Consider the following 14,193-nt stretch of genomic DNA (forward strand, 5'->3'; position numbering starts at 1 on the left):
GGTAGTTTCTTTACTCAGAGAGTATTCAGAGTATGGAATGCTTTGCCTGCAATGGTAGTAGATTCGCCAACTTTAAGTGCATTTAAGTCGTCATTAGACAGGCATATGGACGTACATGGAGTAGTGTAGGTGGGATGGGCTTCAGATTAGTATGACAGGGCAGCGCAACATCGAGGGTCGAAGGGCCTGTACTGCGCTGTAATGTTCTATGTTAATCCCATTCCTCCGCATTTTGTACAATAGCCTACTGTGGGGAACCTTATCGAACGCCTTGCTGAAATCCATATACACCACATCAACCGGTTTACTCTCATCTACCTGTTTGGTCACCTTCTCAAAGAACTCAATAAGGTTTGTGAAGCACGACCTACCCTTCACAAAACCGTGCTGACTATCCCTAATCAAATTATTCTTTTCTAGATGATTATAAATCCTATCACTTCTAACCTTTTCCAACACTTTACCAACAACTGAAGTAAGGCTCACTGGTCTATAATTATCAGGGCTGTCTCTACTCCCCTTCTTGAACAGGGGAACCACATTTGCTATCCTCCAGTCTTCTGGCACTATTCCTGTAGACAATGACGATTTAAAGATCAATGTCAAAGGCTCGGCAATCTCTTCCCTGGCTTCCCAGAGGATCCTAGGATAAATCCCATCCGGCCCACGGGACTTATCTATTTTCACACTCTGTAGGATTTCTAATACCTCTTCCTTGTGAACCTCAATCCCATCTAGTCTAGTAGCCTGCATCTCAGTATTCTCCTCGACAACATTGTCGTTTTCTAGAATGAATACTGTCAAAACAATATTCATTAAGTGCTTCCCCTATCTCCTCTGACTCCACACACAACTTCCCGCTACTATCCTTGATTGGCCCTAATCTTACTCTTGTCATTCTTTTATTCCTTAAATACCTATAGAAGGCCTTAGGGTTTACCCTGATCCTATCGCCAACAACTTCTCATGTCTCCTCCTGGCTGTTCTGAACTCTCTCTTTACTTCTTTCCTGGCTACCTTGTAACCCTCAAGCGCCCTAACTGAGCCTTCACATCTCACCCTAACATAAGCCTTCTTCCTCTTGACCAGAGATTCCACTTCCTTCGTAAACCATGGCTCCCACACTCTACAGCTTCCTCCCTGCCTGACAGGTACATACTTATCTAGGACACATAGGAGCTTTTCCTTGAATAAGCTCCACATTTCTAATGTGCCCATCCCTTGCAGTTTCCTTCCCCATCCTATGTTTCCTAAATCTTGCCTAATCGCATCGTAATTGCCTTTCCCCCAGCTGTAACTCTTGCCCAGTGGTATACACCTATCCCTTTCTATCACTAAAGTAAACATAACAGAATTGTGATCGCTATCACCAAAGTATGCCCGAAACGTCGATTGTCCTGTTCCTTGGATGCTGCCTGACCTGCTGCGTTTTTCCAGCAACACATTTTTCAGCTATCACCAAAGTGCTCACCTACTTCCAAGTCTAACACCTGGCCGGGCTCATTACCCAGTATCAAATCTAATGTGGCTTCACCCCTTGCTGGCCTGTCTACGTACTATGTCAGGAAGCCCTCCTGCACACACTGGACAAAAACTGACCCATCTATAGTACTCGTACTGTAGTGATCCCTGTCAATATTTGGATAGTTGAAGTCCCCCATGACAACTACCCTGTCTCTCTCACTCCTGTCGAGAATCATCTTTGCTATCCTTTCCTCTACATCTCTGGGACTATTCGGAGGCCTATAGAAAACCCCCAACAGGGTGACCTCTCCTTTGCTGTTTCTAATTTCAGCCCATCCTACCTCAGTTGACGAGTCCCCAAACATCCTTTCTGCAATTGTAATACTGTCCTTGACCAACAATGCCACACCCTCCCCCTCTTTTACCATCTTCTATATTCTTACTGAAACATCTAAATCCTGGAACCTGCAACAACCATTCCTGTCCCAGCTCTATCCATGTCTCCAAAATGGCCACAACACCGAAGTCCCAGGTACCAACCCATGCTGCAAGTTCACCCACCTTATTCCAGATGCCCCTGGCGTTGAAGTAGACACACTTTAAACCAACTTCTTGCTTGCCAGTGCCATCTTGCGTACCTGAAACTTGATTTTGGACCTCCCTACTCTCAACCTTTTCTATACTCGAACTACAATTTTGGTTCCCATCTCCCTATTGGATTAGTTTAAACTCACCCCAATAGCCTTAGCGAATTTCTCACCCAAGATATTGGTACCCCTCTGGTTCAGATGAAGACCATCCTGCTTGTAGAGGTCCTACCTACCCCAGAAAGAGCCCCAATTATCCAAGAATCCAAAACCCTCCCTCCTGCACCATCCCTGTAGTCATGTGTTCAACTCCTCTCTCTCCCTATTCCTTGCCTCACTACCACGTGGTACGGGCAACAAACCAGAGACAACAACTCTGTGCGTCCTAGCTCTAAGCTTCCATCCTAGCTCCCTGAATTTCTGCCTTAAATCCCCATCTCTCTACCTACCTATGTCATTGGTGCCAATGTGGACCACGACTTGGGGCTGCTCCTCCTCCCCCTCCCCCTTAAGGATACTAAAAACACAATCAGAGACATCATGAACCCTGACCCTGGGAAGCAACACACCAACCGTTAGACTCTCTCGTCCCCACAGAACCTATCTGTCCCCTTAACTACAGAGTCCCCAATGACTACTGCTCTGCTCCTCTCCCCCCCTCCCTTCTGAGCAGCAGGGACAGACTCTGTGCCAGAGCCCTGTGCCCCATTGCTTTCCCCTGGTAAGTCGTCCCCCCCAACAATATCCAAAAGGGGATACTTATTGTTGAGGCGAATGTCCACAGGGAATCCCTGCACTACCTGCCGGTTCCTTTTCCGTCCCCTGACTGTAACCCATCTGCCTTTTTCTTGTACCTGAGGAGTGACTACCTCCCTGTAACTCCTCTCAATAACTCCCTCTGCCTCCCGAATGATCCAAAGTTCATCCAGCTCCCGTTCCCTAACGCAGTTTTCGAGGGGCTGGAGTTAGGTGCACTTCCTGCAGACGTAGTCAGCAGGGACACTAGTGGTGACCCTTACCTCCCACATTCTGCAGGAGGAACATTCAACTGCCCTCACCTCCATTCCCACTATTCTAAATTCCTAAAGAGACTGTTGAAAAAGAAGGAATAAAAAATAAACTCGTTACCTTACCAATCTGGCGCACAGAACCTTTTTTTTGGTTAAAGGAGGAGGATGGGTGGGAGACACTACCTGAGTAGTGTTTCGGGTAACACAACCACACAAATATATGACTCCCCAGAAATCCTTCGCTCCTCCCTCGCACCTCTCGGCAAATGGAGGCCCGATACCCAAGGTAAGTCCCTTTTAATGCGGGAAAACTCACCCTTCCCGGCAGCCCTCGCTTCACCACTCCTCCTCTCCTCGCACTTCTTGGCAAATGGAGTAGTGACAGACCTGTCCCCACCAGTACTGTACCTCAGTGCTATACTTTGAACCTACCGTTGGTGCCATGTTCTCTGTTGTTGACGTAACTGTGTCATTTGTTTCCTTGGCTCTGGAGCTGAGGTGTGGTGACATTGTGGGAGATTCATCGATATATGGCATTGTTTCAGAAGCTTCTTGAGCAGCTTTTGGTTCATCTGCACTCTCCCCATCAAAGGCATCTGTGTAATTATAATCTAGTAAAGATGAGAGAGATATTCTCAGTAAATGCAGCACAGATATACAGATTGCATATGTCACACAGTGTCAGCTATGGCACCCCCCGCAAACTTTGTCCCACTGTTTACACCACCCTAGCCTGCTCGACACCTGAGCCTGTCACAGAGTTGATTTACCCTCCACCTACATCCCCTGGTGAACACCAGATCAAATCCAACTTTTCCTGAGAAATGTATTAAGGCCTATTCCTCTCCCTAACCGTTGACAGGATGCTGACATTATTGCCCGTCCCTAATTGTCCAGAGTATCAATCACATTGCTCTGGGTCTGGAGTAACATGTACATCAGACCGGGTAAGAAAGACAGTTTCCTCCTCCAGGCCACCAGTGAAACAAATGAGGTTTTCTGACAATTAGCATCAGTTTCATCATTAGAGTCTTAATTCCAGATTCTTACTTAAATCCAAATCCCACTGGTGTGGAGGGATTCAAACCTGGATCTTCAGTATGTGGATCTCTGGATTCAGAGTTCAGTGATAATGCCACTGGGCCATTACCCCTCCCTGCTGTTTCTGTTTCTGTTTCTTCACTCACTCATGCACCCTTCAGCACACCCGAAAACTTTCCTTTCACTTCCTCTCGGCTCATATTGTCAGCAGGACCCAGCTCCTGTTCTTTTGATGCACTTTCCACTAAAGTGCAGACTCCCAGACTCCATCTCTTGGTTCCCAGCTCAATCAAAACAGTGAATAGTTCTCTCAGGGAATAATGGGTTTGTTCTTCTCTCCTGCAAAGCTGAATTTATCACAGCTCCCCTGCCCTTAAAAAACCAACCCTGGCCCCTCCAACCTTGAAATCCACTGTCATATCTCCAAAAATGCTGGCCTCCCCAAAAGTGCCTTTATATCAAACCTGCCTTTATATACCAAACATGTTCATCCCTTCCTGGAATTCCAGGCTGGAATTCCTCCAATCAGGCTTCTGCCTCTGTTGCTGAACATAAACAGCTATATTCTATGGAATGAGCTCCAGAGGAAGTGGTGATTAAGGGTTCAATTACAACACATAAAAGGCATCTGGATGGATATTTGAACAGGAAGGGTTTACAGGGATATGGGCCAAGTGCTGGCAAATAGGACTAGTTTAGGTTAGGTTATCTGGTCGGCATGGACGAGTTGGACTGAAGGGTCTCTTTCCGTGCTGTACAACTCTAACTCTAAATGTGATTGTGGCAAAGTAAATTTCCCCTCTTTGTGTCTTTCAAGCTCCAAGCTACCTTTGACACAGTGCCCACATTATATTCTTTGATATCTCTCCAGTCTCATTCAGCCAAGTGATTGGCCAAGTCATTGGCCTGTACTGCGCTGTATTGTTCTATGTTCTATGTTCTATGTAACTGTCTCACCTGATTCCATTTTCAGCAATCTTAACATCGCCAGAGAGTCACTGGCAATGTCCTCTCTTCCTGTTCCCACACTTTTAGCTCTGGTGTTCCCAGGGTCCAGTCCCACATTTGAGTGCAACAGATATCTCTGACCTCAAATCTGCCCCAATGCAAAGATAACTCATCTCCAATCCTCCAACTTCCATCTCCTGACTTTACCCAATGCAATTGATGGGTAAGAAAATCAAAAGATTTAATCTGCACAATTCTAATTTACTTTATAATTTGTAGTTGGCATCAAACTGAAATGCCAATTGCAGGTAATGCACTTTTTATCAGGGATTCTGGTGAGACAGCAATTTAATTAAGCGCCAGATAAAACCGGATACTCTTTAATGGAGTCAGCTAGGTCTTTCGTGTTAAGAGCATATAAAACTAGTCATCTTAGTGCAAGTAAAGTGACTCGGGGAGTAAAGGGAAGAGAAAGAGGTGCTCTGTTCCTTTTGCTTTTGCCTAAATCTCTTCAGCGTCCAGGAACTGATTCTCACTTTATCATAAGAAAGGAAACAGCTAAATTGGCAACTGTCTGGTCAATGATTTCAGGTTTATTCCAGTTCTAAAAGCTGGAAGAGCAGATATTAAGGTGAATAAAATATACAAAAACATCCTAAATCTAAAGTTGAATACAATTTGTGCTGCACTGTCACCAGTACTGGGGATCTGAATCAATGAGTCGGTCTCTGTGTGAACTGTACTCGGTCTGGTGCACTTCCTAACCACATAACTAAGGAAAGAGAGGATTTTAAAGTAAACAGCGAGGCCATTGGGTCAAATTTGGAAAGGTGCTGTAAATCAGAGTAGAGTCAAGGACAAAGAAAAAGGTATTAATGCAAGAACTGTCTGTGACAGTAAAATGATGGAGAGTATGAGTTTTACAGTCAGCCACCAGACAGGCCAGAATTTACAAAGAGAGGAAAAGGATGAAACTAAAAACTCTGAATCTGAATGCACGTTGTATTCTAAACAAAACAATAAACTGAGATTATAAACAGAAAAAAATCAGTACAATTTAGTAATCACACAGATACACAACTGCAGACAAACATGGACTGGGGTCAATCCCTGAAGAGGGCAGGACACTTAGAAACAAAAGTCGAACAGTGTCGAAGCATAGCCGGTCGGGCAGCATCTGAGGAGCAGGAGAGTTGACATTTCTGTTCCTGAAGAGCTTATGTTCAAAATGTTGATTCTCCTGCTGCTTGAATGCTGCCTAACCTGCTGTGCTTTTCAAGCACCACACTCTTCAACTCTGATCTCTAGCATCTGCAGTGCTCACTTTCTCCCACTTAGGAACAACAAGGAAAGATTGAGGGATTGTTGTGCTAGTTATGATGGTATTAGCATAAACCTACAGACAAACCAACAGAACACCCATGGGATCTCCGATATCAGGGTTCTTAGCAGAGGCAGTAATACAGAGACTCGAACAAACAGCTCTGCCAATCGTCCAACCCAAACTCTGGGTCTGCTACATGGATGACACCTTTGTCACCACTAAACGAAACAAATTAGAGGAAACTTACAAGACCATCAATAATACCCTTCCTGGCATAAAATTCACTCAAGAGGAGGAAAACAACAACAAACTGCCATTCCTAACTGTCACAGTGGAGCGAACAGCCAATAGGGAACCTCAAACCAGAATCTACAGGAAAACAACACATACGGACCAAATATTGAACTACAGAAGCAATCATCCCCACATCCACAAACGAAGCTGCATTAGAACATTATTTCAATGAGCCACCACACACTGCAGCACAGAGGAACTACACAGAGCAGAGGAAAATCACCTGTACAGTGTATTCAAAAAGAACCAGTACCCAATGAACACAGTCTGCAGATTTCTCAAGAACAAACCCAAGCAAGCAGACAAAACACGTCCAGAAATCCTAGCCACTGTCCCCTACATCAAAGACATCTCGGAAATGACTGCCAGACTACTGAGACCTCTTAGCAGCGTGGTAGCCCACAAACCCACCAACACATGAAAACAGCAGCTCATGAACTTGAAAGACCCTATACAGACAACAAGCAAAGCTAATGTCATTTACAAAATATCTTCCAAGAACTATAACAAACACTACATTGGACAAACAGGCAGAAAACTAGCCACCAGGATACATGGACACCAACTAGTCACAAAGAAACATGACCCACTCTCATTAGGATCCTTGCATACAGATGAGGAAGGACACCACTTTGACTGGAACAATACATCCATCCTAGGACAAGCCAAATAGAGACATACACGAAAATTCCTAGAAGCATGGCATTCCAACCGGAACTCTATCAACAAACACATTGACTTGGATCCCATTTACCACCTCCTGAGAAAAAGAATAGGAAATGACACCACCATAGGAAATGATGTCACCAGAGGAAATAACATCACCAACCCAAGGAAACCCAAACACATAAATAGAAAGTGGCCAACATCACCAGTGCTTCATCCGGCAGCTCACTGAAAATGTTACCTAGTATGGTGACAAAACTTCTTGAACTGCTGCAGTCCGCATGTTGTGGATTGACCCACAATGCCATTAGGAGGGAATTCCAGGATTTTGACCCAGCGACAGTGAAGGAACAGCGATATGTTTTCAAGTCAGGATGGTGAGTGGCTTGGAGGGGAACTTTGAAGTAGTGGTGCTCCCATGTGTCTGCTGCCCCTGTCCTTCTAGGGAGAAATGGTTGTGAATTTGGATTGTGCTGTTTGAGGATCATCGGTGAATTTCTGCAGTGCATCTTGTAGGCAGGGGCTCTGGATTACTATAAAGTCACTATCTCCCCATACTGTCTGTTCCTCGACTATTTTTAATCATTTCAAGAAGGGTAGTTATGAGTGCATGAAAGCAGAGCTTGCCAAAGTCAGTCAGTTTGAAAAATTAAAATGGGAAATAAGGAAATGACAGATGAACAGATATTTCATGTCAGTTTTCACTACAAAAGATACAAGGTACATTTACACTGGAAGCAGTGATAAATCAGGAAATGGAAGAAACTGAGGGGGGAGCTTCTTTATTCAAAAAGGCAGATAGAAAGCTGGAAACTGCAGACAAGCTAGCTTAATATCTGGGTAAAAACAATGACTGCAGATGCTGGAAACCAGATTCTGGATTATAGGTGCTGGAAGAGCACAGCAGTTCAGGCAGCATCCGAGCAATAAAATTGACATTTTGGGCAAAAGCCCTTCATCAGGAATACAGGCAGAGTGCCTGAGGGTGGAGAGATAAAATATCTGTCACAGGGAAAGTATCAGAAGCTATTCTTAAAGAAGTTACGTAGCCATTTAAATAATTACAAGGTATCCTGGCAAAATCAACTTATTTTTCTAGTCAACCTGTTCAGAGATGCTATTACACACCTGTGGAGCAGCCAGGGACTTGAACCCAGGCCTCTTGGTCCAGAGGTACAGACATTATCACTGCACCACAAGAGGGCCTGATGGGAAATCATGTTTGACCAATCTATTGGAATTCTTTGAAGAAGTGAGGTGTCCTGTGGATAAGGGGGAACCAGTGGGTGTACTGTTCTTAGATTTCTAGAAGGCATATGCTAAGGAGCTATGGCAAAGGTTATTGCAGGAAATGGAAGCTCATGATCTTGGGAGGGTATATTGGCATAGACAGATAATGGCTGGTTGGTTAAGTTGGTGTCAACGGATCTCAGGTTGGCAGGATGTGATGTGCCACAGGAAGTGGTGCTGGGACCAAAACTGTTTACAGTTTTATATAAGTGACTTGTATGAAGCAAGGGAAGCTACAGCTGCCAAATTTGCTGATGACACAAAGATAGCTAAGAAAGTAAATTGTGAAAAGGACACAAGGAAGTTACAAAATGATTTGACAGGTTAACAGAGTCAACAAAGATGTGTCAAATGGAGTATAATGTGGAATGGTCCACTTTAGCAAGAAAAATAAAAAGTAAACAGTAGCTAAATGGTGAGAAATTACAGAGCTTGGAGATGCACAGGAATCTGCATGTCCTTATCTATGAATCACAAAAGGTTAGTATATGGCTACAGCATATCATTCAGAAAGCTAGTAGAATGTTACCATTTATTGTGAGGACAATTGAATACAGAAGTTGGAAGGTTAAACAGCAAACGTTGTTTTAACGGGCACCTTATCAACCAGCACTCTTTGATAAACCAGCAAAATTTATACACCTCAAATACTGCAATGTACGAGTATCATGCTGTAAGTAAAGCAGAACAATGACGTGTTATACTGCATTAGTTTTCTATTACTTACTGTGTACTTTTACATTGATGCTAGGAGGTGTGCTGATGTTTTTAATTAGATTTTTTAAGGGATGTTGATGTCTGAAGGTTTTGCCTGGTCAGGATTTACTGCAGTTAGATGTATCTCTTAATTATCTGGAATGATTTGATCAACTGGTTTGCTCCTGCCCCACAGGCACTGGTTAATAAAAGGTTTGCTGACATCAGTTATACAGGGCATTGGTGGGACCACATCTGGAGGACTGTGTACAATATTGGTCACTTTATTTCAGGAAGAATGTAAATGCATGAGAAGCAGTTCAGAGAAGATATGCCCGACAAGTACCTGGAATGAGCCAGTTTGCTTAAGAGTAAAGATTGGATGGGCTTAGCTTAAATCCACTGGATTTTAGAATAGTAAGCAGTGACTTGACTGAGATATATAAAATTCTAAGGGGTCGTGACAGGGTGAATGAGGAGACGTGGATTCATCTTTTGGGAGAATAGTTATTGTTTAAAAATCAGCACTTGCCCATTTAAAATAGAGCTGAGGCAAACTGTTTTCTCTCAAAGGGCAGTGAGAGTCGTTCTAAGTCCTTTCCTAAAAAGGTGGTGGAAGAAGAGACCTTGAATACTTTTAAGGAAGAGGTAGATATTCATTGAGCAAGAGGAGAAAGGTTATTAGAGGGAGTTGGGAATGTAGATTTGAGGTTATAATCAGATCAGCCATGACATTATTAGATGTTGGAGCAGGTTTGAGGGACTGAATAGCCTTCTCCTGCTCATAATTCACATGCTCATATGTCTTACCTCATCTACTGTGGAAACTCTCATCCATGCCTTGGTTACCTCCAGACTCAACTATTGCAACTTGCTCCTAGATTGCCCCTCACTCTATCCTCTGTCAACATGAGGTCATCCTAAACGTATCTGTCCATGTCTTAGCTTGTACCAAATCTGTTTTTTCCTGAGTATCACTGTGCTCTTTGACCTAGATCAACTATACCAAGCTTAACCATTTAAAACTTCTTGACTTTTGGAATTCTCAAACTTATTTTCCAATTCCACTAAGGCCTTGCCCCTCGGTCCCTATGTAATCTCTTGCAGCAGTGCTCAGTGAGAACACTGGGGTATCTGTATGTCGTGAGAAGGAGCTGAAGGCACAGTGCCCACTGAGACGGCGGGGGGGGGGGAGTAAGTCTGTGACAAGCGAAAGTGGGGGGAAAAAAAAATTTGGTGTTTAGGGGAGGATGAGATGTTTATTCAGCAACACAACAAAGGTAGGGGGGTTTCTAAGCCCATTCGAGGCACTGCGAAATGCATTTTGTTAAGTACATATGAGGAATTAGGGCAATGCATTAATTGACAATCCCTAATTGCCATCAGGAAGATGGGGTGAGCTGCCTTCTTGAACTCCTGTTTGGCACAGGTCCACCCACAATGCTGTTGGAGAAGGGGTTCCAACATTCTGACTTGGTGGAGCAAAGGAACAATATATTTAGAGTCATCGAGACATACAGCACAGAGACACACAGTCATAGAGACATACAGCATGGAAATAGACCCTTGGGTCCAACTCATCCATGCCAACCAGATATCCTAATCTAGTCCTAATCCTAAACTAATCTAATCCTATTTGCCAGCACTTGGTCCATATCCCTCTATACCCTTCCTATTCATATATCCGAGGAGAAAGTGAGGACTGCAGATGCTGGAGATCAGAGCTGAAAATGTGTTGCTGGAAAAGCGCAGCAGGTCAGGCAGCATCCAAGGAGAAGGAGAATCAACATTTCGGGCATAAGCCCTTCTTCAGGATTCTCCTGTTCCTTGGATGCTGCCTGACCTGCTGCGCTTTTCCAGCAACACATTTTCAGCTCGATTCATATATCCATCTGGATGCCTTTTAAATGCTGTGATTGTACCAGCCTCCACCATTTCTTCTGGTAGTGTATTCCATACACGCACCACCCTCTGTGTGGAAAAAGTTGCTCCTTAGGTTCCTTTTAATTTTTTCCCCCCTCATCCTAAACCTATGGCCTCTATTTTTAGACTCCCCACCCTGAGGAAAAGACTTTGTCTAGTTATCCTATCCATGCCCCTCATGATTTTATAAGCCTCTATAGGGTCACCCCTCAGTCTCTGATGCTCTAGGGAAAAGAGACTCAACCTCTCCTTATAGCTCAAGCCCTCAAACCTGGCAACATCCTTGTGGTAACATCTTTTCTGCACTCTCCCATGTTTAAAGACATCTTTCTAGTAGAAAGGTGACCAGAATTATACACAGTATTCTAAAAATGGCCTCATCAATATCCTCTGCAGCTTCAACATGACCTCCCAACTCCTCTACTCAATGCACTAACCAAAGGCAGCAAGTGTGTCAAATGCCTTCTTCACTACCCGGTCTACCTGTGAATCCACTTTCAAGGAACTAAGCACCCCTCTTTGGTCTCTTTGTTTGGCAACACTTCCCAAGGCCCATACCATTAATTGTACAAGTCCTGCTCTGGTTTGCCTTAGCAAAATGCAACACCTCACCTTTATCTAAATTAAAATCCACCTGCCACTCCTCAGCCCATTGGCTCATTTCTGAGTTAGAAAGTTGTGAGACTTGGACAGGAATCTTAAGGAAGTGGCATTCCCATATTTGCTAACCTTGACCTTTTGGGTGGTAGAAGTTACTAGAGTACATCTTGTTGATGGTACGTGCTGCTGCTAATGAGCATCAGTGGTGGTGAGAATATTTGCAATGTTAGATGTGCTGCCAATCAAGTGAGCTGCTTTGTCCTAGATGGTGTCCAGGTTCTTCAGTGTTGTTGGAGCTGCACCCATCCAGGTAAGTGGGGAATACTCTCTCACGGGTCCTGACTCATGCCTTCTAGATGGTGGATAGGAGGTAAGTTATTAGTCAGAGAATTCACAGATTCTAACATTTTCTTGTAGTCCCTGTATTGAAAAGATTCATCCAGAACAGCTTCTAGTCAATGGTAATCCCCAGGATGTTAAAAATCACACAGCACCAGATTATAGTCCAACAGGTTTATTTGGAAGCACTAGCTTTTGGAGCACAGCTCTTTCATCAGGTGGTTGTGGAGTATAAGATTGTAAGACATTAGAATTTATAGCAAACGTTTACAGTGTGATGTAACTGAAATTATATATTGAGAAAGATCTGGATTGTTTGTTAAGTCTCTCATCTTTTAGAATGACCATGTTGGTTTCAGTTCTTTCATATGTAAATCACAGAACTTTTAAAAGTTACATTCTCAAATGAACTTTAACAATTGGTGTCATGTTGGCCCAGATAACGCATGGAAGGTGTGAGCTTCCCTGTGTGAGACTGTCTGTGCTAATCTAAAAAATTGATTTAGAGAATCTTACATGGATTCATTAAGTTTTTGAGCAAAGTAAAATGTAATTCTGCAAGTACAAATTCACCCCACAAACTTATATGTGTATGTGTGCATGTGGGTGGGTGTGTGTGTGGGGGGGGGGGGTGGGGGGGGGGGGGGCGGAGGGGGTTATGAGTATCTGTGAAAGTGTGTGTATGTGTGCACATGAGAGTATAAAGGTGTATACGTTTGTGAGAGGCCCACTGAAGATGTTACCTAGTAAGATGACGAAACATCTGGAAATGAATCTTCCAGCTCAGCAGCCAAACCTACATCCAGAACCTCAACCTGAGCTACAAATCTTCTCAAACCTCGCCAATCCCCATTTCTGACCTTATGATGGAGGGGAGGTATTGATGAAACAGCTGAAGATGGTTGGGTCTAAGACACTACCATGAAGAACTGCTACAGAGATGCCCTGGGGCTGAGGCGACTGACCCCCAACAACCAGGACCATCTTATGTCCTGGAATGACTCTGACCAGCAGAGAGTTTGCCCCCTGAATCTCACTGACTCCAGTTTCACTTGGGTTCCTCAATGTTTCAACAGCTTGAACACTGCCTGCAGTGAAGCTATCTCAGAAATGAGATGCACTTCCGAGCTCAGTGACACACGAGGCCATTGACTGCACTGGGGTGAGATGGAGAAGCAGCCTCCAGCAGAGTGCATTCTGAAAAGGCCCCAAAGTTCACTCTGTCCAAACGGATTCAAGAAATCACATGTGAATTCAGTCATTTTTTTGAAAGTCAAATATAAACCATTCAAGGTAGCGTTAGCAAGTAGGAAACACTGAGATAAAATTAGCAAAGCTAAACCACAGAAACCTAAATGTAAAGCATGTTATACATCCAGAAACCATTCTGCAGCAAATACATCTACATTATCTGTTCAAAAACACACAGTACAAACTGAAAAACCTCATCAAACCACATTCAACATGGAAGGGGAACAGACAAAGGCACAATGCTTTACTCTGTATCTCACCCCGTGCTGTCCCTGTCCTGGGTGTGTTTGGTATAAACAGTGCAGAGAGAGCCTTATTCTGTACCTAGCCCCATGCTGTCCTTGTCCTGGGAGTGTTTGATAGGGGGACAGTGTAGAGGGAGCTTTACTCTGTACCTAACCCCATGCTGTTCCTGTCCTGGGTATGTTTGATGAGGGACAATGTAGAGGGAGCTTTACTCTGTATCTAACCCCCATGCAGTCCCTGTCCTAGGAGTGTTTGATATAAACAGTGCTGAGGGAGCCTTAGTCTGTACCTAGCCCTGTGCTGTCCCTGTCCTGGGAGTGTTTGATGGGGACAGTGTAGAAGGAGTAGCGGTATCTTCGCCCTGCATTCCACAGTGCAGTACAGTGAGAGTTCTCAAATGTCACATGTCTTGTGTTGATACTGGTTCTCTGTGATCCTAAATTAAAGCTGGAAAAGTGCAAAGCGTTCTCTCAGTGTCCCGACCAATATAGTCCCCCCAGTAAACCCAACCACA

At 44.0% G+C, this 14,193-nt stretch overlaps 1 protein-coding gene across 3 annotated transcripts in view; it reads right to left on the reverse strand.

Annotated features, from left to right (window-relative positions):
* The window catches only part of abr (ABR activator of RhoGEF and GTPase), a 119,201-nt gene that overhangs the window by 65,424 nt on the left and 39,584 nt on the right, over nt 1–14,193 (reverse strand). For 2 of the 3 annotated variants that reach the window (XM_072590121.1, XM_072590122.1), the window contains exon 2: nt 3,494–3,672. In XM_072590121.1, the coding sequence (XP_072446222.1) occupies nt 3,494–3,672 (179 nt within the window). Of the gene's footprint in view, nt 1–3,493; nt 3,673–11,972; nt 11,993–14,193 lie in introns of those variants that run through there. The other variant, XM_072590123.1, reaches the window with a different exon arrangement.

This window comes from Chiloscyllium punctatum, chromosome 19, assembly GCF_047496795.1.
Source record: "Chiloscyllium punctatum isolate Juve2018m chromosome 19, sChiPun1.3, whole genome shotgun sequence".
Taxonomy (NCBI): Eukaryota; Metazoa; Chordata; class Chondrichthyes; order Orectolobiformes; family Hemiscylliidae; genus Chiloscyllium; species Chiloscyllium punctatum.